The sequence below is a fragment of the Entelurus aequoreus genome, linkage group LG04 (assembly GCF_033978785.1).
Source record: "Entelurus aequoreus isolate RoL-2023_Sb linkage group LG04, RoL_Eaeq_v1.1, whole genome shotgun sequence".
Classification (NCBI taxonomy): Eukaryota; Metazoa; Chordata; class Actinopteri; order Syngnathiformes; family Syngnathidae; genus Entelurus; species Entelurus aequoreus.
The window spans coordinates 79,749,887-79,775,543 of NC_084734.1; the positions used below are offsets into that span (position 1 = coordinate 79,749,887).

The following is a 25,657-nucleotide window of genomic DNA, read 5'->3' on the forward strand; positions in this document are numbered from 1 at the left end:
GGTGCTGTGACGTAGATGACCACAGTCACTAGTATATCATGCAAAAGCGCAGATTCCAAGCATTGAAATAATTTGTATAGTTCAAGACTTACGGTCATTTGAAAACATCACTGCACATCATAATGGCAGCTACACTTTCCGTCTTAAAGATCTAAAAAAAAATTATTTGGGAATGTCCGGCAGGCCAGGTAGAAAAGCTTAACGGGCCTTAATTTGCCCAGGTCTGATGTACAGCCTACCTGCAAAATTCAATGAGATCCAATACAAGTTTTGACTGACAGTAATATTTATAATCAGTTCAGTGAAGGAATGCATTTTTGGCTGTATATGAAAGGGGATATTGACATACAGCATTGATTAACACCTCTCTGAAAATATCATTAAATTCACAGTTTGTGGTTAAGTTTTGTAGGTGCTTTCATTCTGAAAGGATCAACTCCTGCCCTCTGCTGGTGAAAATGGTACACTGCAACTAAAAAGGCACAAAAAGTGCTCCATACCTGCTTATACCACTGCTATACTACTCTACTATCAAGCACTGTGTCTGAGATGAGGATAGCTCTGCACCGTGCGTTCGATCCCCTCCTTCAGGCCGACTACAGGTTTGTATCCCATGTCCTGCTTGGCCCGCTCGCAGCTGTAGTAGTGGTGGGTTCCCGCCAGAGCCACCCTCATTGGCGTGAAGGTGGGCTTGAAAGACACCAGGGGGCGTAGCACCAGAGCCAGCAGCCAAAGGAGGAGGGCAAGTCCATACACAAAGGTGTATGGCAGGTGGTAGCGTGGAGCGGCGTAACCCAGAGCGACCAACACGTCCGACATGAAGTCCCAAAAGCGAACTGGTTCGTCGTTGGTGATGTGGTACGGCTGAAATGAGACACGTCGTTCAGTGAACAATCTTTTAACAACACATATATTATTACTACTGACTTTGCCACAGATGGGAGAGTCTGGCCTCAGGTGCTCTGCAGCTAAGATGTGTCCATGAACCACGTTCTCCACAAAGGTGAAATCCACCAGGTTGGTGCCATCGCTAGAGAACATAGAACATGAAACAAAACATAAGACAAATCTTGTTTTTTATAATTAGTGGTGCTTTTAGGGATGTACTGCAAAAACACCAGAGAAAGATCCTCTATATGTGACAGGAGCGTTATTTTAGTTTTAGGGAATTACTGGAAAACCCAAGACAAAGATCATCTATTTAAAATACATGGGAGGGTTCTGGTGGTTGAAAGGGCCTACTACAAAAAACACTATTCAAAGATCTTCATTATATCAGAAGCATTCTACTGTTTTAACAATCTGCTGCAAACAGACAAGACAAATATCCTCTATATCAGTGGTTCTTAACCTGGGTTCGATCGAACCCTAGGGGTTCGGTGAGTCGGGCTCAGGGGTACAAACTTCTCCCTATCGGCGTATTACGGATACGGCAACAGCTGACTGGTTTGCAAGTGTGTAATTTGTTGTGAGTTTATGCACTGTGTTGGTTTTGTTGTTTGAACAAGGTGATGTTCATGCACGGTTCATTTTATGCACCAGTTAAACAACATGGTAACACTTTAGTATGGGGAACATATTCACCATTAATTAGTTGCTTATTAACATGCAAATTAGTAACATATTGGCTCTTAACTAGTCATTATTAAGTACTTATTAATGCCTTATTCGGCATGGCCTTATTATAACCCTAACCCTCTAACCCTGGCCCTAACCCTCTAACCCTGACCCTAACCCTAACCAAATAACTCTAAATTACGGTAAGTCTTTATTACTTAGAATATGTTCCCCTAGTGTCCAAATAACTCTAAATTAAGTCTTTGTTACTTAAAATATGTTCTCCATACTAAAGTGTTACCAAAAACATAACTTTGTCTTGAATTTGAAAAAAACAAAACATTTTATTTTTCCACTAAAGAAGGGTTCGGTGAATGCGCATATGAAACTGGTGGGGTTCAGTACCTCCAACAAGGTTAAGAACCACTGCTCTATATATAACAGGAGTGTTATTTTAGTTGTATGGAATTACTGGAAAACCCAAGACGAAGATCATCTATTTAAAAGACATGGGGGGACTCTGGTGGTTTAAAGGGCCTACTACAAAAACAAAATTCAAAGATCTTCTATATAACAGAAGCATTCTACTGTCTTTAACAATCTACTGCAAAAAGACAAGACAAAGGTCCTCTATATGTGACAGAACGTTTATTTAGTTTTAGGGAATTACTGGAAAATATAAGACAAGAATCATCTATTTAAAAAAACATGTGGGGGCTCTGGTGGTTGAAAGGGCCTACTACAAAAGACAATTCAAAGATCTTCTAAATAACAGAATCATTCTACTGTTTTTAACAATATACTGCAAAGAGACAAGACAAAGATCCTTTATATATATAACAGGAGTGTTATTTTAGTTGTAGGGAATTACTGGAAAACCCAAGACAAAGATCATCTACTTAAAAGACACGGGCGAGGGGGGGGGGGGGGGACTCTGGTGGTTGAAAGGGGCAACTACAAAAACACAAGTCAAAGATCTTCTATACAACAGAAGCATTCTACTGTTTTTAACAATCTACTGCAAAAAGACAACACAAAGGTCCTATAAACAGTATATATGACAGGAGCATTATTTTAGTTTTATGGAATTACTGGAAAATATAAGACAAAGATCATTTATTTCAAATGCGTGTGGGGGCTCTGGTGGTTTAAAGGGCCTACTACAAAAATACATTTAACGATCTTCTATATCACAGAAGCATTTTACTGTTTTTAACAATATACTGCAAAAAGACAACACAAAGATCCTATAAATATATAACAGGAGCATTATTTTAGTTTTAGGGAATTACTGGAAAATATAAGACAATTATCATCTATTTAAAAGACATGGGGGGGAATCTGGTGGTTTAAAGGGCCTACTACAAAAACAAAATTATAAGATCTTTTATATAACAGAAGCATTCTACTGTTTTTAACAATCTACTGCAAAAAGACAAGACAACAATCCTCTATATGTGACAGGAGCGTTATTTTAGTTTTAGAAAATTACTAGAAAACCCAAGACAAAGATCATCTATTTAAAATACATGGGGGGAGGGGGACTCTGGTGGTTGAAAGGGCCTACTACAAAAACACAATTCAAAGATCTTCTATATAACAGAAGCAATTTACCGTTTATCACAATCTACTGCAAAAAGACAAGACAAAGATCTCCAAAACCCAAATTAACGGTAATTTATTTAAAAGATAGGTGTGCTCTGGTGGTTTTTAAGGATCTACTAAAAAAACACTAGTCCGAAATCCTCTCTATGGAACAGTAGCGGTGTGGTGGTTTCAAAAACCTACATTTAAAAAAATAAAAAATAAAAACACTAGTCAAAGATCATCTACATGACAGGAGCATCCTACTGTTTTTAACAGTTAACCGCAAAACCCAAGTCAAAGATCATTTATTTAAAAACAGGCATGCGGTGGTGGTTTTAGGGACCTAAAAAAATCCATTAGTTGAAGATCCTTTATATGACAGAATCATTCCTAACCAATAGGGTTCAATATGATGTCGGTCCACCGTTTGCAGCTATTACAGCTTCAACTCTTCTGGGAAGGCTGTCCACAAGGTTGCTGAGTGTGTTTATAGGAATTTTCCACCATTCTTCCAAAAGCACTGATGTTGGTCGAGAAGGCCTAGCTCTCAGTCTCCATTCTAATTCATCCCAAAGGTGTTCTATCGGGTTGAGGTCAGGACTTTGTGCAGGTCAGTCAAGTTCATCCACACCAGACTCTGCCATCCATGTCTTTATGGACCTTACTTTGTGCACTGATGCAGAGTCATGTTGGAATAGGAAGGGGCCCGCTCCAAATTGTCCAAAATGTTTTGGTATCCTGGAGCATTCAACGTTCCTTTCACTGGAACTAAGGGGCCAAGCCCAACTCCTGATAAACAACCCCACCCCATAATTCCTCCTCCACCAAAGTTCACACTCGGCACAATGCACAATGTAGCGTTCTCCTGGCAACCTCCAAACCCAGACTGGTCCATCAGATTGCCAGATGGAAAAGCGTGATTCATCACTCCAGAGAACGCGTCTACACTGCTCTAGAGTCCAGTGGCTTTGCATTGGACTTGGTGATGTATGGCTTAGATGCAGCTGCTCGGCCATGGAAACCCTTTCCATGAAGCTCTCTGCGTACTGTACGTGGGCTAATTGGAAGGTCACATGAAGTTTGGAGCTATGTAGCAACTGACTGTGCAGAGAGTCGGCCCTCTCTTTGCACTATGCGCTTCAGCATCCGCTGACCCCTCTCTGTCAGTTTACGTGGCCTACCACTTGGTGGCTGAGTTGCTGTTGTTCCCAAACTCTTCCATTTTCTTATAATAAAGCCGATAGTTGACTTTGGAATAGTTAGTGGCGAGGACATTTCCATGACAGTTCCACGCTGGAAATCACTGAGCTCCTGAGAGCGGCCCATTCTTTCACAAATGTTTTGTAGAAACCGTCTCCATGCCTAAGTGCTTGATTTGATACACCTGTGGCCGGGCCAAGTGATTAGGACACCTGATTCTGATCATTTGGATGAGTGGCCAAACACTTTTGGCAATATAGTGTATGTGCTGCTAAAACAGCTGTAAACCATAACAATGGCAGACATTATTCAAAGCATAGACGGAGGCAGATATATGAAATCCGAATGATATCATGTGTGTACAAGCAGTCACTCACCCAATGATGAACTTCATCTTGCCCCTGCGTGCTGTGTCCACCAGGATTGGCACCAGCTGCGGGTCCCGGGGTCCGAAGATGCCATGAGGACGGATGGCAACTGTGAGGAAACCTGTCTGCTTGTCACACGCCCGTAGGACCAACTGGAACATGGATGCACAAAATTCAAATAAGAAATATATTTTTATAGCATTCTTCCTCGAGCATTGCTTATTTTGTTTTGACTGAATTGATGTTGGACAACGCTGATATGAAGACCGGACTTCACTCTCCACCATTATCCTTATTTAGTATACAACATTTGCTGCAATGTGTTTTATATAACAGAAACAATCTGCTGCAAAAGAGCTAATAAAAGATATAATATTCTCATATAAAGATTACTTTATTATACTTATACTGTATAAAATATTTACTGTAATTTTCAGACTATAAGTATAAGTCGCACCGGCCGAAAATGCATAATAAAGAAGGAAAAAAACATATATAAGTCGCACTGGAGTATAAGTCGCATTTTTGGGGGAAATTTATTTGATAAAACCCAACACCAAGAATAGACATTTGAAAAGCAATTTAAAATAAATAAAGAATAGTGAACAACATCCTGAATAAGTGTACGTTATATGAGGCATAAATAACCAACTGAGAACGTGCCTGGTATGTTAACGTAACATATTATGGTAAGAGTCGTTCAAATAACTAACATATAGAACATGCTATACGTTTACCAAACAATCTGTCACTCCTAATCGCTAAATCCCATGAAATCTTATACATCTAGTCTCTTACGTGAATGAGCTAAATAATATTATTTGATATTTTATGGTAGTGTGTTAATAATTTCACACATAAGTCGCTCCTGAGTAGAAGTCGCACCCCCGGCCAAACTATGAAAAAAAATTGCGACATATAGTCCGAAAAATACGGTAATTAGCGCTTTAGACTTTTTTTGTTTGAAGCTTCAGCTTCATTGGGCAGGAGCACTTGAATTGTTTACAGTATGTCAATACAAAATTCCAAGTCAACAATATGACAGTACTCTTTTTATAAAAGCTTGTCAAAGATCCTATTTTCCTTCTTTTTAACAGTTAGGGCCTAACTGTTAGGCTGACTTTTTGTCCTTCCAGTTAGGGCTGGGCGATACCGTAATTTCCGGACTATAAGCCGCACCTGACTATAAGCCGCACCAGCTAAATTTAGGGGAAAATACAGATTGCTCCATATATAAGCCGCACCCGACTATAAGCCGCAGGGTTTTGATGTGTAATTAGCGTAGTATATAGGGGTTCCTGCTACCACGGAGGGGATTGTCGGGACAGAGATGACAGTTTGGGAACGCAAAGCGTCCCATTTATTAACAATAAATCTTTCAATCATTCAATCAAACTTTCACATCTTTGACATGGCGAACAGCATTCGTGCAGAGTACAAATAATACAACGGTGCAAAGTAATACAAAGTGCTCGCCTGTACGTTATCAAAATAACCAGCCTACCGGTATATGAAAAGTCAGTCTTTAATCATTGTGTCATCGTCTTCCTCCTGTGTACTAAAACCACCGAAATCCTCTTCGTCTGTGTCGGAGAAGAACAGGCCGTAAATAAGCCGCACCCTTGTATAAGCCGCAGGGACCAGAACGAGGGGAAAAGTAGCGGCTTATAGTCCGGAAATTACGGTATATCGAATATACTCGATATATCACGGGTTTGTCTCTGTGCGATATAGAAAATGACTATATCGTGATATTCGAGTATACGTTCTCACGCAGTTGCTTTTAGCTGCGGGCATTACACTGCAGGCGTTTCTCACTCTTTCTTGTCTCTCCTTCTCACAGAGACTTAAAACAAGCGCACCTTCTTACATACGTCACATACTGTCACGCGTGCAACGCCATACGCTCTCGCCGACCAGAGAGGTAGCGGAATGGGTAACGTTAGCTGTGTGGTGCGAGTGGTAATACGAGAGAAAGAAGGTGCGTATCTGGTAACAAATGAAGGAAGAATAATTAATTCACAAGAAAAACAGCAGGGGGTCCATAGTCTAGCGGTGGTTTGGCTTCAAGCGGCAAGATGTTGAACAGACAACCGTAATATGTCAAGTATGCGGCAAAAGCGCTGCTACAAAAAGTAGCATTACTGCTGATTTGTAGCATAATTTGAAAAGTCACCCGCTAGAGAATGAAGAGTGCTTGAAACTCCGCATGTCAACATCTCCGTTCGGTGCCACACCAACAAAATGCTGAAGCAACCATTTCCACATCAACACCGTATGAAAAAAATAGTCAACAACAGAAGGAGATGACGTCCGCAGGAACCTACCACATAGCGAAGGACATACACTATTTGATTTCCTATTATGCAGCTCATTTTTATTTGACACTTATTGAAATATCTTGTGTGACATCATGCACTAAAGTGCACTTTATTTGTTTTAAACTAATGTAGTGGCGTTCTGTAGAAAAAGTGCACTTTAATTTAGTGTTGTTTTGATATGTCATCTTAGTGACATCATGCACAAAAGTGCACTCATAGCTTGTTTTAAAATGTCTCTGGCAATCTTGCACGTTCTGTTTTGGAAATGACATGAATGTTTGTGCCACTGCTTAATAACTGGTTAATAAATACACTTTTGGTCAAGTTTCTTAGTTGTGATTTCCCTCTCTGCATGAAAGTTTAAAATGAGCATACATTAATGCAGTATGAACAAGAATGTTTAAATGTAGACACATAGAATCATCATACTGCTGTGATTATATGCATCAAGTGTTCATTCAAGGCTAAGGCAAAATATCAAGATATATATCGTGTATCGTGACATGGCCTAAAAATATTGATATTAATAAAAGGCCATATCGCCCAGCCCTACTTCCAGTATATTTTTGTTGCCTTTTGCCCATCAATTTTGTTCCATTATACATGATTATTTTCATGTTGAATTTGAAAATGTTAAATGTCCAGTTGTTTCACAGATGTACGATACAGTCGGAGTTATTCGTCAAAACCCTAGAGCCAAACAGGACATTAGAGTTTGTAATACTTCAAAGGGCATAAAAACAATTTGGATGCATGTTTTATTTAATTTTTTCTCAAATCTCAATCAACTTCAGCCCTAAACAAAAATACCAAATATGTAATAAATTATTATTATTATTATTATTATTCCTTTGGAGGTCTTTTGATGAAAATATGTCAGTTTTCATTTAGTATATATTTGCATAACATTGATTATTTCCCTAATTTAAACGTGTGACATTAACTGATCAGAGGGTAAAAAAACATTTTAGTTTAAGACTGAAGTTTATTAAGAAATCTAAGCAAACCTTTGAAAAAATATATGCGAATCCGAAATATTTTATGCTCTTTAAAAACTTAAAGTACCAGTAACGTGGAAAAACAAGTTGCCTATTAATTGAAGCTATTATCATATATATCTGATGTATGACAAAGTTTGCCAGTAAATAGGTATGATCAAAATAGTATCAACCTAACGGGCGGTATAGCTCGGTTGGTAGAGTGGCCGTGCCAGCAACTTGAGGGTTCCAGGTTCGATCCCCGCTTCCGCCATCCTAGTCACTGCCGTTGTGTCCTTGGGCAAGACACTTTACCCACCTGCTCCCAGTGCCACCCACACTGGTTTAAATGTAACTTAGATATTGGGTTTCACTATGTAAAAGCGCTTTGAGTCACTAGAGAAATGCGCTATATAAATATAAATATAATTCACTTCACTTCACCTCACGGAGATTCCCGAGCCATTTTGACAGATAATGAGCAGCTTTGTGAGAGCCAACAACGATTACTTGGGGAAAAATGATGATCCAGAAACTTATATTGTTGATCCTGAATATAAGGAGGCTGGTCTACAAGTTATAGAAGCTGTGCTGAACAAATGCAACTTTAGTGAAACACTAAGCATCATGTAGCAGTATTGCTAAGTGCTAAAAAGAAATACAAATTACAAACATAATAAAACGATCGCTTACTGTACAATGTCTGCTCTCACTTCGATGAAGATATCTTCCCGTTTAGATGAAGAATTAATCATGATCTGCGGTCTCCCTACAGACACTGTCTTCGCTTGTGTGTGTTGGTCTCCATCTCCGGGTATAAATTGAATGTCAGAGATGAACAACTTTAAGATTTATGGCTGAAACCTCCTAATGTCCAGATGAGAGGCATGATTTATCATCTAGAACAGTGGTTCTTAACCTGGGTTCCATCGAACCCTAGGGGTTCGGTGAGTCGGTCTCAGGGGTTCGGCGAAGGTCAAGACACACCCGACTCATCGTGTAAATAAAAACTTCTCCCTATCACCGTGTTATGGATACCCCCCAAAAAAATGCCTCTTTTAATTTTCCATCTGATTTGCAGGTCTGTAAATGTTAAAATAATTATGTATACGTTATCACACAACTCTTATGCTTAAAGGCCGTTGCTATAGTTATTATCAATTGTGCTGAAGTTGTACTTTTCTATCTGTGCAAAGGCACAACTTGTAATCTTGCTTTGCGAGTTGTCTCGTGTCAGCAGTTTGTTTCCAAACCCGGCCTGCTGACAGCCAAGGACGGACTTCGAGTACCTCAACGCAGACAAAACAGAGACAGGGCGAAATCACGAGTGTCAGCACATTTCCATTCTGAATAATCACGTATTGTGTCTACTGGGCTGCTTGCATTACCCCTCCCTTCAGAAGCAGCCTCAGTGATGTTAACTAGGGACCTCCCGAATAAATAGAGGAGCATGTGGGGCTGTACCTTAGAGCGTAGGGGGAAACTGTAACTTAGTGTACAGCCCAATACGTCTCTCCTCATGAGTAAAATTCAACTCTGTCTCTGCTTGATTCCTTCTTCTTGTCTTGTGTAATAGATAGTTCGGTGTTTGAACCTGACAGTAATTTGTTGTGAGTTCCTGCACTGTGTTGGTTTTGTTCTTGGAACAAGGTGATGTTCATGCACGGTTCATTTTGTGCACCATTAAAAAAACATATAACTTTGTCTTGAATTTAAAAAATATATATATAACAATATTTTTCACTCGGGGGGTTCGGTACCTCCAACAAGGTTAAGAACCACTGATCTAGAATAACTTTGACGAGCCGAGATGCGATGACGCGGGAACAGCAGGACATCGCGGCCAGCTCACAGTAAAGCAGCAGAAGGCTACTTAGCTGTGTGTCATCAATCCATCGCGAAAAAATACTTTGTCTTTTCTCTTTTTTTCCTGAAGTTTTCCAAAGCCAATTCTTACCTGACAGAGACTTAGCCCTGTTTGGATGTTCAGTAGACTCATTAACTCTTCCCCTCTACACCTAATCGGCACTCTTAATGGGTATAGGGCTGGCCTAGAAACTCATACTGGCAGAATGGAAGACACCTCTATCCTTTCAAAATTGGCTGCATTAACTTGTTTCAGTTATACATATGGAGAAACTGCGATACAGCGGCCAATCCACTCAAAGAAAATGGGAGGACTGTATATACAAACCCCGTTTCCATATGAGTTGGGAAATTGTGTTAGATGTAAATATAAACGCAATACAATGATTTGCAAATCCTTTTCAACCCATATTCAATTGAATGCACTACAAAGACAAGATATTTGATGTTCAAACTCATAAACTTTTATTTTTTTTTTGCAAATAATAATTAACTTAGAATTTCATGGCTGCAACACGTGCCAAAGTAGTTGGGAAAGGGCATGTTCACCACTGTGTTACATGGCCTTTCCTTTTAACAACACTCAGTAAACGTTTGGGAACTGAGGAGACACATTTTTTTAAGCTTCTCAGGTGGAATTATTTCCCATTCTTGCTTGATGTACAGCTTAAGTTGTTCAACAGTCCGGGGGTCTCCGTTGTGGTATTTTAGGCTTAATAATGCGCCACACATTTTCAATGGGAGACAGGTCTGGACTACAGACAGGCCAGTCTAGTACCGGCACTCTTTTACTATGAAGCCACGTTGATGTAACACGTGGCTTGGCATTGTCTTGCTGAAATAAGCAGGGGCGTCCAAGGTAACGTTGCTTGGATGGCAACATATGTTGCTCCAAAACCTGTATGTACCTTTCAGCATTAATGGCGCCTTCGTAGATGTGTAAGTTACCCATGTCTTGGGCACTAATACACCCACATACCATCACATATGCTGGCTTTTCAACTTTGCGCCTATAACAATCCGGATGGTTCTTTTCCTCTTTGGTCCGGAGGACACGACGTCCACAGTTTCCAAAAACAATTTGAAATGTGGACTCGTCAGACCACAGAACACTTTTCCACTTTGTATCAGTCCATCTTAGATGAGCTCAGGCCAGCGAAGGCGACGGCGTTTCTGGGTGTTATTGATAAACGGTTTTCGCCTTGCATAGGAGAGTTTTAACTTGCACTTACAGATGTAGCGACCAACTGTAGTTACTGACAGTGGGTTTCTGAAGTGTTCCTGAGCCCATGTGGGGATATCCTTTACACACTGATGTCGCTTGTTGATACAGTAAAGCCTGAGGGATCGAAGGTCACGGGCTTAGCTGCTTACGTGCAGTGATTTCTCCAGATTCTCTGAACCCTTTGATGATATTACGGACCGTAGATGGTGAAATCCCTAAATTCCTTGCAATAGCTGGTTGAGAAAGGTTTTTCTTAAACTGTTCAACAATTTGCTCACGCATTTGTTGACAAAGTGGTGACCCTCGCCCCATCCTTGTTTGTGAATGACTGAGCATTTCATGGAGTCTACTTTTATACCCGATCATGGCACCCACCTGTTCCCAATTTGCCTGTTCACCTGTGGGATGTTCCAAATAAGTCTTTGATGAGCATTCCTCAACTTTATCAGTATTTATTGCCACCTTTCCCAACTTATTTGTCACGTGTTGCTGGCATCAAATTCTAAAGTTAATGATTATTTGCAAAAAAAATATATGTTTATCAGTTTGAACATCAAATATGTTGTCTTTGTCAATCATTGTATTCCGTTTATATTTACATCTAACACAATTTCCCAACTCATATGGAAACGGGGTTTGTATATCGGTAGATATCGGAATCTGTAATTAAGAGTTGGACAATATCGGAATATCGGATATCGGATATCGGAAAAAAAGCCATTATCGGACATCTCTACTATTAATCGATTTTTAAACTATTTTACAAACATCGGGTATGGTTCAAATATAGAGATGAGGGTCTTTAATTTGACTTGCTGTTGTACTCTGTCTCAAAGTGTTAACATGTGCTCAATGTTTCCTTACCATTATTGCTATGTTGTCTATTACCATTGTTGGTATTGTTCATTCTTCCTACATTGTTGATACGAATTATTGTTACAGTGTAATAATTATTGTTACCTGTTGTAATGCCAACATAATACAACATTTGTATTATATATAATCCTTAAACAAACTAACAGTGAAGCTCAATGTATTAACCACTGGATGGAGAACTGGGGGTGGGGTTGAATAAATTATCTTCTCACTCCCTTTCAGGCAAAGTTGGATCATCATGCTTACATACTGTATGTACATTACCTTTTGCATTATATTAATTAAAATTATTATGTGTTGTCTACCTTGTATTTTTTTTATGTCATCGCCTGAAATGAATAAATGAAATGAATCCACTGTAAGTACACAACAATGTAACCCCCTACCTTCTCTTGCTCAATCTTGGTCTGCGTGTAGTAGTCGATAGGCTTCTTGGCATACGGCAAATCTTCCCTGCCATTCTTGATGTGGACCCCCTCAAACACCACACTGGCACTACTGGTCAACACCAGTTTCTGACAAAAACAAGCCAGTTTAAAACACCTCTGTGCCAACATCTGTAATCCAGACTCGCCTGTACCTGCATATCTCACCTGTACTCCGGCCTTGGCGCAAGCCTGAATAACGATCTTCGTGCCCTGAATGTTGACCTTTTCAAAGAGTCGCCTGTCATCACTTGCAGGTGATGGAGAGGCGCAGTGGAAGACCAGAGACACGCCATTCAGTGCTGGCAGCAGGGCCTGAAGCAAAAACACATGTTAAAGAGGATAGTTTTTTCTTAATGTGTCAATCAGACGAATGAGGCTCCATGCAGACATGTCACTTTTCAAAATAAAAGTGTTATGTATGAGTAGGGATGATGTTCGAAATCGGTTCTCCCGGTTGTTCGATAAGAAAAGAACCGATTCCATGGACTCGAATCCCTTTTTGAGAACCAGTTCCCGTTATCGAGGCCACTATAGTAAAGAAAAAGAGTTGGTTCTTTATTCGAATCCCTGGGAACGAATCCCTTCCCACATACAGGAAATGCCCTGTGGAACCTGCAATGTTATGCACATTTGATTGTAGACTCTTACTGACACCTTGTGGCGATATGAAAATACTACGCGTCATTAGTTTGGGCACTTCCGGGTTGGCGAGACAATTGAGAAGTAGACAAGTTGTGTTAGCTCTTACAAGCCTTGGAAAAGATAAGTCTGTAAGTAAACTGTTTAACTTGTTTATGTAACGGTGGAAAGTGGTTAAGTTTGATACTAAGATGTTTAATGAAAAACGATTTTTGTGCACTGTTTCAATGGATGTTTTGAGGACTTAAAATGGCTGCCAGTCGTGTATTTCCACCATCGAAATAGTTTCAACACTCTGAATTATTTGTTGGATGAATAGTACTGTATATTTGTGTGAAGCTAATATTTACATATTGTGTATTAAATTTCAGTATGTTAATTGAATCACATAGCTTATACATTTGTCATTGTGTGTATTTCAGTTTAAAAAAATAAAAAATAACAGTCCAGTGCAAGACAAAAGTAAAGATAGGAAAAGACAAAGCAAGATCAACAACAATAAAGAGCCTAAATGGATTAATCTGCTTTGGATTGTTTGTTAGCTGTCTGTCAAGCTGTATAACCTCAACACGTATAGTGAGGGCAGAAGAGGCAATATGCAATTATTGCCAGGCTTCGCTCTCATGTAAGGGGGGAAGAATTGTTGATTGATGACTGTGGTCTCCTTAGTGTCATAGTGTGTGTAGTTAGTATGTTCCAGTAGCATCAGAAGTGCACTATTTGGAGAGCTGTATTATTTTAAGTTTTGTGCCCAAAGGACTGATTTTATTTAACACTATATTATTATTTATGCACCTATAGTGATCACAGACAGGTTGTTTTTGTCTTACTGTATATATTTGTTTTTCTTAATATACTTTGGGTAACAACAGTCAATATATATATATTTTTTGGGGGGGGCTTACAGTCAATATTTATCTATTTTATTTTTTTGTTATAAAATAAAAGTGAGCTTTTGTTAAACCAAATATTGTGTTTTTTCCCCATATACAACAACCTATCTGGATTCGATAAGAGAATTGATAAGGAATCGGTTCGATAAGAGGATTCGATAATGGGCTCGAACTCGATAATTTCTTATCAAACATCATCCCTATGCATGAGCTTTTGGAGCCTTGTGTGTCTGCAGAGGATGGAGCCTCACCTCCATGTCGCACAGGTCTCCCTGGTGGAAGGTGACCCCGGGGAGCTCGAAGCTCTGTCGGATGTCAAACACGGCCACTGTGTAGCCACGATCCAGGAGCTTCTCCACCAAGTGTCGGCCCAGGAAACCTGACCCCCCGATCACTGCACACCGCTTATTACTCTGCATGAAAAACAATGTGCATAATCGGGGGAAAAAAAACTTACAAAATCACCTAAAATATATGAAAAATTAGACCGTTTTATTGAAAAGTACATGTTAAGTGAGAGCCAGTATGGATTCCGGAGCAATAGATCCACTGCTTCAGCTGTAATGAATATAATGGAGGATATAGCAACAGCAACAGATAAGAAATACACTATAGGGGTGTTTATCCATCTTAAAAAAGCATTTGACACTATAGATCATTCTATATTATTGTCCAAGTTGCATTCATTTGGTGTGAGAGGAGTAGTTTTAGACTGGCTAAGAAGTTATTTAGATAATAGACAAGAGTATGTGGATTTTGTGGGTAATACATCTGAACAAATGAGGATTGAATGTGGAATTCCACAAGATTCGGTTTTGGGACCAAAATTGTTTATTTGATATATTAATGATATATGTGAGGTATCAAAGTTATTGAAATGTGTATTATTTGCGGACGACACCAACTTTTATAGTTCGGGACATGACTTAAAAGCGTTTGAATCAAACATTATTGAACAGGAAATGATTAAACTTAAGAGATGGTTTGATGTCAATAAATTAGTTAGATGTGAAAAAACTAAGTTTATGATTTTTTGTAAAAGGGAGGAAACGATCAAACTGTCAATAGATGGAATTGATATTGAAAGGGTTTCTGAACTTAGATTTTTAAGAGTGATACTGGATGACGGTCTGACATGGAAATCTCATATTGCACATGTACGGAAAAAGATGTCTAAGAATATTTTATATTAAACAAGGTCAATATGTGTTAGATTACAGGGCAATGCATATATTGTATTGTGCACTTATATTGCCATATATCAGCTACTGTGTGGAAGTGTGGGGGAACACATATAAGAGTAACATAAAGGCATTGTATCAACTACAGAAAAGAGCTATAAGGATTATTCATAAAGTAGATTACTTGGAACACACTAACATATTATTTATTAATTCTGGTTTATTGAAACTACAGGAGCTAGTAAAGTTACAGACATTATGTGTCATGTTTAAGGCTAAAAGTAAAACATTACCAGCAAATTTACAAAAAATGTTTGTCATCACTTCTGAGAATGAAGAGCATAGAAGAAAAGGTCATTTCAAACATCAGTATTCAAGGCCAACTTTAAAACAAATGTGTATATCAGTGGTGGGGGTTAAACTATGGAATTCTCTTTACAATGAGATAAAAGACTGTAAAAATATATTCAAATTTAAAAACATATATAAAGACAGAACAATAAGGTCATATGGACAGCCATAAGTGTTTACCTTTTGCTTTATATTTATTATTTTACTTGTTTTTTTGTCTGGTTTCGTATTTGTTTTATATCATCCCGTGGTGTATATTACTTGTTTTTGTTCGGTTTGTACTTCATGAATTCTTGCACTTGTTGTGTTTTTGTGTGTGTTTTTTTGTTTGTTTTCATTATATTTGGATATATTTGTTTGGTTTGTATATCCATTAAATAAGACTCTATGTATTATGTTGAAGGGGCAGGAAAATATAAGATTTTTCTTCATCCTGCTACTTCTCAGGCATTGGTGTGTAAATGTGTGTTTAGTTTCTGAGGTTTAATTGTCTATCGATCTAAGATGCACATCAATGAAGGAGATAAATACAAAAAAATTAATGAAATGTTATACTCACCGGTCGAACACGAGTGGCCATAGTCTGTTTTGGGGTTTTTTTAAGTGTAAAATTAAAGGCAATAACTCCAAAAACACCACTGATAACTACGAGTGAACGATACTTGGTTTAAAGTTAGTTTAACAGGTACCATGCGTTTGGTTTTCATGGGGTTTTATCAGCTGAGTAAATACCGCCCTTTGATTGGGTAGCGGGGTAATGACGTATTAAATAAGCCAATCAGAAAAGGAGAGCGTCAAAGAACGCCACATTTTTGTCCAATCAAAGACGTGTACGCCCCCTACGTCGAACTGTCCGCCACTGAGCTGAACACACAAGTAAAGGTTCCCATAGGGTAATTCGATGTATAGAGTAGTTATATAATATAACAAAATAATACAAACTTATGTCAATCTATGGTAGCGACGTTAATGTATACAAAACAGTTACGGTTAGAAAAAAAAAAAGTCGAAGCGATCCATTTTGTCAGTGCATAGTGCTTAGCTCCGCGTCTTCACACCACGTGATTTCTAACAACCAATCCCCGTTTTGCCCGATCAATGCGTTTGATTGTACTCACCGCGTGCACCTCTTTTAACCAGCCATACCATCTGAACGGCATTCGTGTTCCAGGCACCCCAAGGTGGACAAAACAAGCGCTTCCACGGACAGCAGCTGCTAAATCGAGAACGCTAACGTAGGGGAGAAAAAAACCCAATTTCATTTATTTACACATCCGCCGCTGTTCTGTTATTTTTTTATGTTTTTAGGAATATAACATACAAGGCTGGTGTGTGCAGCTAATTTAAAAGTGTAAAGCGGTGTCATACTTTCATCTTTACTAGGGACGCCTGGGTATAAACAGCAGATTCGCTTTGCCCACACAACTGATGGTGAGTAAAACATATTGTATTCGCTACAATCCATCCATTTACTACCGCTTGTCCTACAATATTGTATTTCATTTATAAAGAGGTTTGTTTTGTGTGTCCACCAGGCGTGTGCCAATAAGAGACCATCCTTACAGGGACCGGTGCCTCCTCCTCGCAAGAAGACAGCACTCAAAGCTGAGCTGACTGAGGAGCAGAAACAGGAGATCAAAGAGGCCTTTGAGCTCTTTGACACAGATGGATCTGGATACATTGACGTTAAAGAACTCAAGGTAGGAAAAAAAAATAAAAAATTCCAATTTAAAGTCATTTAATATATTTATATTGAACGCAACATGTTTTTTTGTTGTGTTTTAAGGTTTCGATGAGAGCTCTGGGCTTTGAACCCAAAAAAGAGGAGATTAAGAAGATGATCGGTGAAGTGGATAAGGATGGCACGGGAAAGATCTCCTCTGGAGACTTCCTCAGCGTCATGACACAAAAGATGGTAAATGAAAACATGTTTGTGGGGGATGAGTGGATAGCCAAGCAAACAAAGAAAATATAAAAGCACAAAAGCTGCATAATCGGCACGGTGGTACAGTGGTTAGTGCATGTGACTCACAATACGAAGGTCCAGAATCCTCGTGACTGCGTGGGTTCCCTCCAGGGACTCTGGCTTCCCCCCACCTCCAAAAACATGCACCTGGGGATAGGTTGATAGGCAACACAAAATATTGGACCTAGTGTGTGAATGTTGTGTGTCTATCTGTGTTGGCGACTTGTCCAGGGTCAGACGTGGGTAGAGTAGCCAGAAATTGTACTCAAGTAAGAGTACTGTTACTTTAGAGATTTATTACTCAAGTAAAAGTAAGGAGTAGTCACCCAAATATTTACTTGAGTAAAAGTAAAAAGTATGTTGTGAAAAAACTACTCAAGTACTGAGTAACTGATGAGTAACCTGTTCGTTTAATGATGACGGCAACAAATAATGCACAAAAACATAAAAATAGCAATGAGCAAATTCAGAGCCAGGAATATCTGTTAAGCAACTAAAACTTAGACCTAGACTTTATGGTCATTCAAATTTGAACTTTACAGTACAGATAAGAACGAAATGTTGTTGCACTAGCTCATGGTAGTGCAGGATAAATAAGCAATAAGGTGCAGATATAAATAAATAAATAGGTTACTGTACAGATAAATATATTGCACTTTTTCATATGCATCCGCGTTTATGGATGTATGTTATATTGTCTTTTTTATTCCAGCGAGTTAATCCATTTTGGGGGGAGTTGAGGGGATAACTACGATGCGTTCAAGAGCAAACAATAATATATATTAAATAATAATACATTAACATAAAAAAAATGAAGGCAAATTGAGCCACAATAACTTAACAGCACCATAGGCTCAGTAGGCAGAGATTACAAAGGAAAATAACAAGTTAGCCTTTACACAAACCATAAACTGATAGGTGTGGGCTGCACCTGGGAACACACTCGTGTTTCTATGCATGCGTGTGTGTGTGTGTGTGTGTGTGTGTGTGTGTGTGTGTGTGTGTGTGTCTATGAGGCTGCAATACGTTAATAAATGTCCCCACACGATGTACATTTGACAGTGATTCATAGCAGGGAAGCTAACATCAGCTTTCGTTGACAGCCAAAATATCTATTAACGTTACTTACTGCGATGTGCTTCCTCAAATTTGATGTTGAGTTCATGTAAGCTTAAGCTTGTTAATCATGTGACCGCCTGGCTCTGTTTGATTGGTGAAACAGAGTCAAACGTCACCAGTGACTGTATTTGATTGGTGAAACGGAGTCAAACGTCACCAGTGACTGCATTTGATTGGTAAAACGCAGGCATGCGATAGATCCTACTTTGAAGGTCTGTCTGACAAACCAAAACAAACAAAGCGTGCATTAACAGACCGATAAAAATCAGTAGCGAGTTGAATGTAGATAAATGGAGCGTAGTAAAAGTAGCGTTTCTTCTCTATAAATATACTCAAGTAAAAGTAAAAGTATGTTGCATTAAAACTACTCTTAGAAGTACAATTTATCCCAAAAGTTACTCAAGTAGATGTAACGGAGTAAATGTAGCGCGTTACTACCCACCTCTGTCCAGGATGTACCCCGCCTTCCGCCCGAATGCAGCTGAGATAGGCTCCCGCAAACCCGAAAGGGACAAGCGGTAGAAAATGGATGGATGGCCGCATAATCGGTGCAATCCTCCATTCCACGCACGCAATCAGCATGTGCTTTGGATTTTAAAATTGCAGCCACTGGTAGGACGTGTGCACGCGTAGTAGCACCTTCAGTAAAACTGCTTTTCCATTTAGGCTGAAAAGGATTCCAAAGAGGAAATACTAAAAGCCTTCCGCCTATTTGACGACGACGAAACCGGCAGGATCTCCTTCAAGAACCTGAAAAGAGTCGCCAAGGATCTGGGAGAGACCCTCACAGATGACGAGCTGCAGGTCAGTCTCATTATGGGCCTTGTTCTGGTTAAAGGGGTTCACATAAACTAAACTAAAACACTTAGCTCACCAAGTATACAACCAAAATGACCAGTATTAAAATACAGTAGCGTAGTAGTCCTAAGTATTCATTAAAAGCAAGGCAGAAGTTTTATTTAACAAGTATTGTTTCATATTTTTGGCCACTACAACAATATACCCAATATGAACAGCCACACTGTGTGTAAATATAGAAAAATAAAACACTGTACTTTTATCAAGTGATTCTATAGCATACCACTGGATGGAGCCCGCATACTAATAGTAGTCCACGTACCGCAGTTTGAGAATCTCTGCTGCAAAAGTGACCGCTTCATTGACATGTGCTGCTATTCTCCCACTTTTTTTGCGATGAAGGAAATGATTGACGAGGCGGACCGAGATGGAGATGGAGAAGTAAACCAACAGGAGTTCCTGCGGATTATGAAGAAAACGTCCCTGTATTGATGGAAGTCTATATTCCTGACAAAACGGTTTGACACGGAAAGCTGCTTTTAGATTTCATTCTCTCGCAATTGTCCATTTTACTTTTATCATTACAATTGTTGCGACGTGTCAGAAATGGAAATTAACTTTAAACATATATTTAAAGGCCTACTGAAATGATTTTTTTTTTATTTAAACGGGGATAGCAGATCCATTCTATGTGTCATACTTGATCATTTCGCGATATTGCTATATTTTTGCCGAAAGGATTTAGTAGAGAACAACGACGATAAAGTTCGCAACTTTTGTTCACTAATTAAAAAAAAGCCTTGCCCGTACCGGAAGTAGCGTGACGTCGCAGGCTGGAGGGCTGCTCACATTTCCCCATTGTTTACAATGCAGCGAGAGATTCGGACCGAGAAAGCGACGATTACCCCATTAATTTGAGCGAGGAGGAAAGATTTGTGGATGAGGATCGTGAGAGTGAAGGACTAGAATGCAGTGCAGGACGTATCTTTTTTCGCTCTGACCGTAACTTAGGTACAAGGGTTCATTGGATTCCACACTTTCTCCTTTTTCTGTTGTGGATCACGGATTTGTATTTTAAACCACCTCGGATACTATATCCTCTTGAAAATGAGACTCGAGAACGCGAAATGGACATTCAGTGACTTTTATTCCCACGACAATACATCGGTGAAGCTCTTAAGCTACTGAGCTAACGTGATAGCATCGGGCTCAAATGCAGATAGAAACAAAATAAATAAACCACTGACTGGAAGGATAGACAGAAGATCAACACTACTATTAAACTGTGGACATGTAAATACACGGTTAATAATTTCCAGCTTGGCGAAGCTTAAAAATGCTGTTGCTAACGACACCATTGAAGCTAACTTAGCAACGGGACCTCACAGACCTATGATAAAAACATTAGCGCTCCACCTACGCCAGCCCTCATCTGCTCATCAACACCCGTGCTCACCTGCGTTCCAGCGATCGACAGAAGGACGAAGGACTTCACCCGATCTTCCGTGCGGTCGGCGGCTAGCGCGTCTGCTATCCAAGTCAAAATCCTCCTGGTTGTGTTGCTGCAGCCAGCCGCTAATACACCTACAACTTTCTTCTTTGCAGTCTTCATTGTTCATTAAACAAATTGCAAAAGATTCACCAACACAGATGTCCAGAATACTGTGGAATTTTGAGATGAAAACAGAGCTTTTTTGTATTGGATTCAATGGTGTACCAATACTTCCGTTTAGCTAGTGACGTCACGCGCATACGTCATCATACATAGACGTTTTTCAACCGGAAGTTTAGCGGGAAATTTAAAATTGCACTTTATAAGTTAACCCGGCCGTATTGGCATGTGTTGCAATGTTAAGATTTCATCATTGATATATAAACTATCAGACTGCGTGGTTGGTAGTAGTGACTTTCAGTAGGCCTTTAAAATCCTATCTAGGTCGTTGTACAATCACAACATTGCTGTCAAGTTAACAGACTCTCTGGTTCGATACCGCATACTGTTGTGAAGATTACTGTAATTTGTCAAATACTCTCAGTGCCTGCATTACAATCGTACAACATTCTTAAAATAATACCGGCATATTTAGTTTGTACATTAACTAGTATGAACTAGGCATGCTGTCAAGACAAAGTCAGTGATAGAGCATAATACATCTTTACACATCATAAGGAAGCTTTGCCATGATGCGCACAAAATGAAAATAGCAACACCTTCACAGAATATAGAAAATTACATGCCAATTGTCTCTTTCCAATATGTTACAGTATGAACATGGCTAATCTTTTGAATAATACATAGTGTTTTGTCTGTATTTTTGAATGTTTTGTATGTTGTACAGTGCATAAAAAAATATACAAATAATATTGCTTATTGTACAGATTATTGTAGTGAATTGTATTTACCATATTTTTCGGACTATAAGTCGCAGTTTTTTTCATAGTTTGGCCGGGGGTGCGACTTATACTAAGGAGCGACCTATGTGTGAAATGATTAACACATTACCGTAAAATATCAAATAATATTATTTAGCTCATTCACGTAAGAGACTAGACGTATAAGATTTCATCGGATTTAGCGATTAGGAGTGACAGATTGTTTGGTAAACGTATAGCATGTTCTATATGTTGTAGTTATTTGAATGACTCTTACCATAATATGTTACGTTAACATACCAGGCACGTTCTCAGTTGGTTATTTATGCGTCATATAACGTACACTTATTCAGCCTGTTCACTATTTTTTATTTATTTTAAATTGCCTTTTAAATGTCTATTCTTGGTGTTGGCTTTTATCAAATACATTTCCCCAAAAAATGCGACTTATACTCCAGTGCGACTTATGTTTTTTTCCTTCTTTATTATGCATTTTCGGCCAGTGCGACTTACACTCCGGAGCGACTTATACTCCGAAAAATACGGTATATAGTGCTTTACATAATGAAACCCATTAGCTACATTTAAACCAGTGTGAGTGGCACACTGGGAGCAGCTGGGTAAATAGTCTTGCCCCAGGACACAACAGCAGTGACTACAAGGGCGGAAGGGGGAATCGAACCTGGAACCCTCAAGTTGCTGGTACAGCCACTTATTCAACAGACCCACCCTTCCCCATTGAAGCATTTTGCCCTCCTATTTTTTTTTTTTAAACTCACGTTTACTTCATTGTTATGCATAATAGCTATTGTCCCTGCACACCACCTTAGTGATGCATTGGTATTTAGCATTTATTTAGGAAGCATAATCTAATACATTTGGATACTTTGATATAATGTCATACTGGATCACGGTAATACCATTGACTGATGACCTTTGTTGTTGCAGACTTCATACAATTTGTGGGAAGGAAAAAATGACCAGTTTCGATGCATAAACATGTTAACTTTTATTAGTCGTATGAAACCGGACACAAGATAATCTAGAAGTCAACTCCTTAAAACACCACAGTTAGATTGGCTCAGCGCTTGACAGAATCTAAACATTGACCCTAAAATACACAACCGATCACTTACTAGGCCATTGTATACAGCCATTATATTCTTACTGTGGTTCTGTTGCTGTGTTCCACTTACATCAGCATTATTTAGGCAAGAATGTCAATTTTCACTGACCTTGTTCTTAGATGCAAAGTCTGCACTGAGTTTTCGCATGACTTCTGCATGACTTTGACCCGTGAACTCCTGGCGTACAGTCTTGTAATTTTCCTTGACAAAGCTAGCAAAAGGTGTCGGAGGGCGAGGCTTTGACGGCGCGAGCAAGATGAGCTGACCAGTGCAAAGTGCACACACAAACCGCTGCGTGTCCAGTGACTTGGAATGGCGGCCGATCCTGTAGACATGCACAGGAAGTAAGTATACACGGTAAAAACGGCATAAACTTGAAATCTCTTTAACTGACTTGTTCTGACAGCGAGTGCACTGGTACATAAACTTGTACTTGATGTCATAGCTGTGGCAGCGAGTCACCATTGGTAGCTCAGGGTGCACCAGGATGGACTTGCGAGCATACAGCTTCCAGAAGCCTCCGTGTCCGTCCCTTACGCCGTTGATCAGCCAGGTTGCTGCGTGGCACATCTCGTGGATCAGAGTGTCTCTGAGGCGATCTAAGAGGATTGGATCATTGGTAATAATTAAATCAGTTCTACAAGCAGGAGTTCAAGGATTTAAAAGAACACTCGTAATCTGGTTCAGTCAGTAGGGAGCCTATTTAACGATGGAAATGACAGACTAGGTCCAAGCTTTCTGCAGGTATCACCAAGGCTAATATAATGCCATTTAAAACAATTTTAATGTTCAAGTCCTACTGCAGATGAAATATATAGTTTACAATTGTCTGTATAGACAAAATTGTTAACAATACACACTGGTTATCTTGAATAGTTTTAAAAATGCACATTAACAAGACTGTTAAAGGTGAGAAATTTCTTAAATGTTTTCATTTTTGCTTTGCTCAAAAGTTGCTTTGTTGGTCACGTCAAAAGAAATTTGGCACCGATAACGGCTGCCTGCCTTTGATCGCTGACTTGCGATTAGCTAATAGCATGTGTGATTTCACTGCATTAATACCCACTGAGCTAAGTTTGGAGTTTAATTTTGCACATACTGCAGAACGACTTTCATCTCTGGGTTCATCATGGACGGGCGTAAACCACCGCTCACTAATGATGCCCAAGAAAACAAAAAGGTCATGAAAAAATTCCTAAAGTACACTATAAAGACAATTTACATCAAAGACAAAACAAAAACATTTTAATATGTTTTTATTTTGCTATCCCTTGCACATGTTTAATATTTATTTTGGTTACTAAATCCTTATGGCAATTGAACATTATTGAGAAAACATTTCTATGTTCATATTTAGAAAAAAATTTATAGAAACATGTTTACTTGTATGTTCTGATTGTTTGAATTTTGTTTATCATATTTTTGTTTAAATAAAATTAGGGGATAAAAGAACGTTGGAGCTGGAACTAATCATTTTAATGAAACGGTCACTTTTAATGCGCACATTGCTTCAAAACCGTAGGAAAACACGTTCGCAAAGGTGGGCTGTGTGAACCCAGGAAATGTTTTCGTAACAAGTTGACCAACTATCGTTCTTTTCCCCCTAATTTTATTTCAACAAAAATATCCATCCATCCATCCATGGATGGATGGATGGATGGTTTTGAAGCAATGTGCGTGTTAAAAGTGACCGTTTTATTAAAATGATTAGTTCCAGCTCCAACATTAAAGTGAGAGTCGCTACCACTGCTACACACAGGAAAATATGTGCAAAATAATTGCAAGTACCGGTAGGTCCCGCCTGCTTATAGAGGGGTATCGGATGTTTCTTCATTTCCCACAATGCATTGCCTTTGGCCATATTAGAAGGGTTAATTTGTATCATGCCCATTGTTGCTGACCATTCAACTAGTGATACTAATAATACCGATGATATGTGAGATTGCCAACTGCCACAATGAAGTGATTCCTAAGCGTATTTCTGGACAAACAGAAGCGGATAAAAAGAAGAGATAAAAGGCTAAGGCGAGCATGGATTGCTGCTATCAACCAAGATGTGCTATGAAGACTTGGTGTTTGTTCGGATCATGTCTTTTCAGGTAATTAAGAACATTTTGTAAGTAGAAATTAATCTAAATATATGACAGACCCACTATGCATTAACTTGATGTGCTTGGTCGAAGAACTTTGGTAGTAGTTGTATTGATAACAAAAATAATAGTCACTTCTCTCATCCTGACAGTAGCCTCCACAAATAAAAGAACTAAAGCGACATGAGAACATCATTCTCCCAATAATTCCTTACAGTCAGTGTGCTGTGATGACATTAGATTGGTTATCCGTGATCATCCAGGATTTCAAACTTAGGAGAGATCATTTCTGAGAAGCCATTACTCTAGCCTGGCTTGATGACACAATGTCCACTGGGTTTATACAGATAAACAAACGTCACGAACCTATCCACAAACAAAGCAGTCATAGCCTTTGACTCTTATCATTTTGAAAGTCCTTTAAGGTGTAAAATGGGCTGTGTTGAAAAATTCAGTAGTTCACAAAGTCCAGGTATGAGATATCGGGGAAGATGTCGTGGTCCCTGCTCCACTCAGACTCGTCGATCTTTGCTTCCAATTACGGCTGTTTGCTTCTTATAACGACGGAGGGACTTCTTATCTATTGACTCTCAGTATTTCTCCATCGTATCACAGCCGGTGCAATGTTATTTTCCACTGGATAGTTCGGAAATATGAGTAGCGCTATCATGAACGATTACGCTCACTTTTTAAAATGGCTTCTGGCACACATTGT

The 25,657-nt window shown here is 39.2% G+C and overlaps 2 protein-coding genes across 5 annotated transcripts in view; one reads left to right on the forward strand and one right to left on the reverse strand.

Moving 5' to 3' along the window:
- Positions 1-268: 268 nt before the first annotated feature.
- The window catches only part of LOC133649061 (sterol-4-alpha-carboxylate 3-dehydrogenase, decarboxylating-like), a 39,124-nt gene continuing 13,735 nt past the window's right edge, over positions 269-25,657 (reverse strand). Inside the window, exons 16-24 of one of the 2 annotated variants that reach the window (XM_062045819.1) lie at positions 23,247-23,451; positions 22,961-23,177; positions 17,502-17,582; positions 14,189-14,350; positions 12,571-12,717; positions 12,364-12,492; positions 4,722-4,864; positions 928-1,030; positions 269-864 (exon numbers count right to left, since the gene is read on the reverse strand). In XM_062045819.1, coding sequence (XP_061901803.1) covers positions 532-864; positions 928-1,030; positions 4,722-4,864; positions 12,364-12,492; positions 12,571-12,717; positions 14,189-14,350; positions 17,502-17,582; positions 22,961-23,177; positions 23,247-23,451 — 1,520 coding nt within the window. In that variant the 3' untranslated portion in view covers positions 269-531. Of the gene's footprint in view, positions 865-927; positions 1,031-4,721; positions 4,865-12,363; positions 12,493-12,570; positions 12,718-14,188; positions 14,351-16,028; positions 16,401-17,501; positions 17,583-22,960; positions 23,178-23,246; positions 23,452-25,657 lie in introns of those variants that run through there. The other variant, XM_062045820.1, reaches the window with a different exon arrangement.
- cetn2 (centrin, EF-hand protein, 2) lies at positions 16,553-21,714 on the forward strand. Of its 3 annotated transcripts, none has more exons than XM_062045824.1 (6): positions 16,553-16,650; positions 16,853-16,900; positions 17,005-17,169; positions 17,256-17,384; positions 19,221-19,358; positions 19,755-21,714. In XM_062045824.1, exons 2-6 carry the CDS (start codon positions 16,898-16,900, stop codon positions 19,842-19,844), a joined length of 525 nt encoding a protein of 174 aa, XP_061901808.1. In that variant the 5' UTR covers positions 16,553-16,650; positions 16,853-16,897; the 3' UTR covers positions 19,845-21,714. The 3 variants fall into 3 exon arrangements, with proteins under 3 accessions (XP_061901808.1, XP_061901806.1, XP_061901807.1); XM_062045823.1 differs by having other exon boundaries at positions 16,565-16,704; XM_062045822.1 differs by having other exon boundaries at positions 16,562-16,900.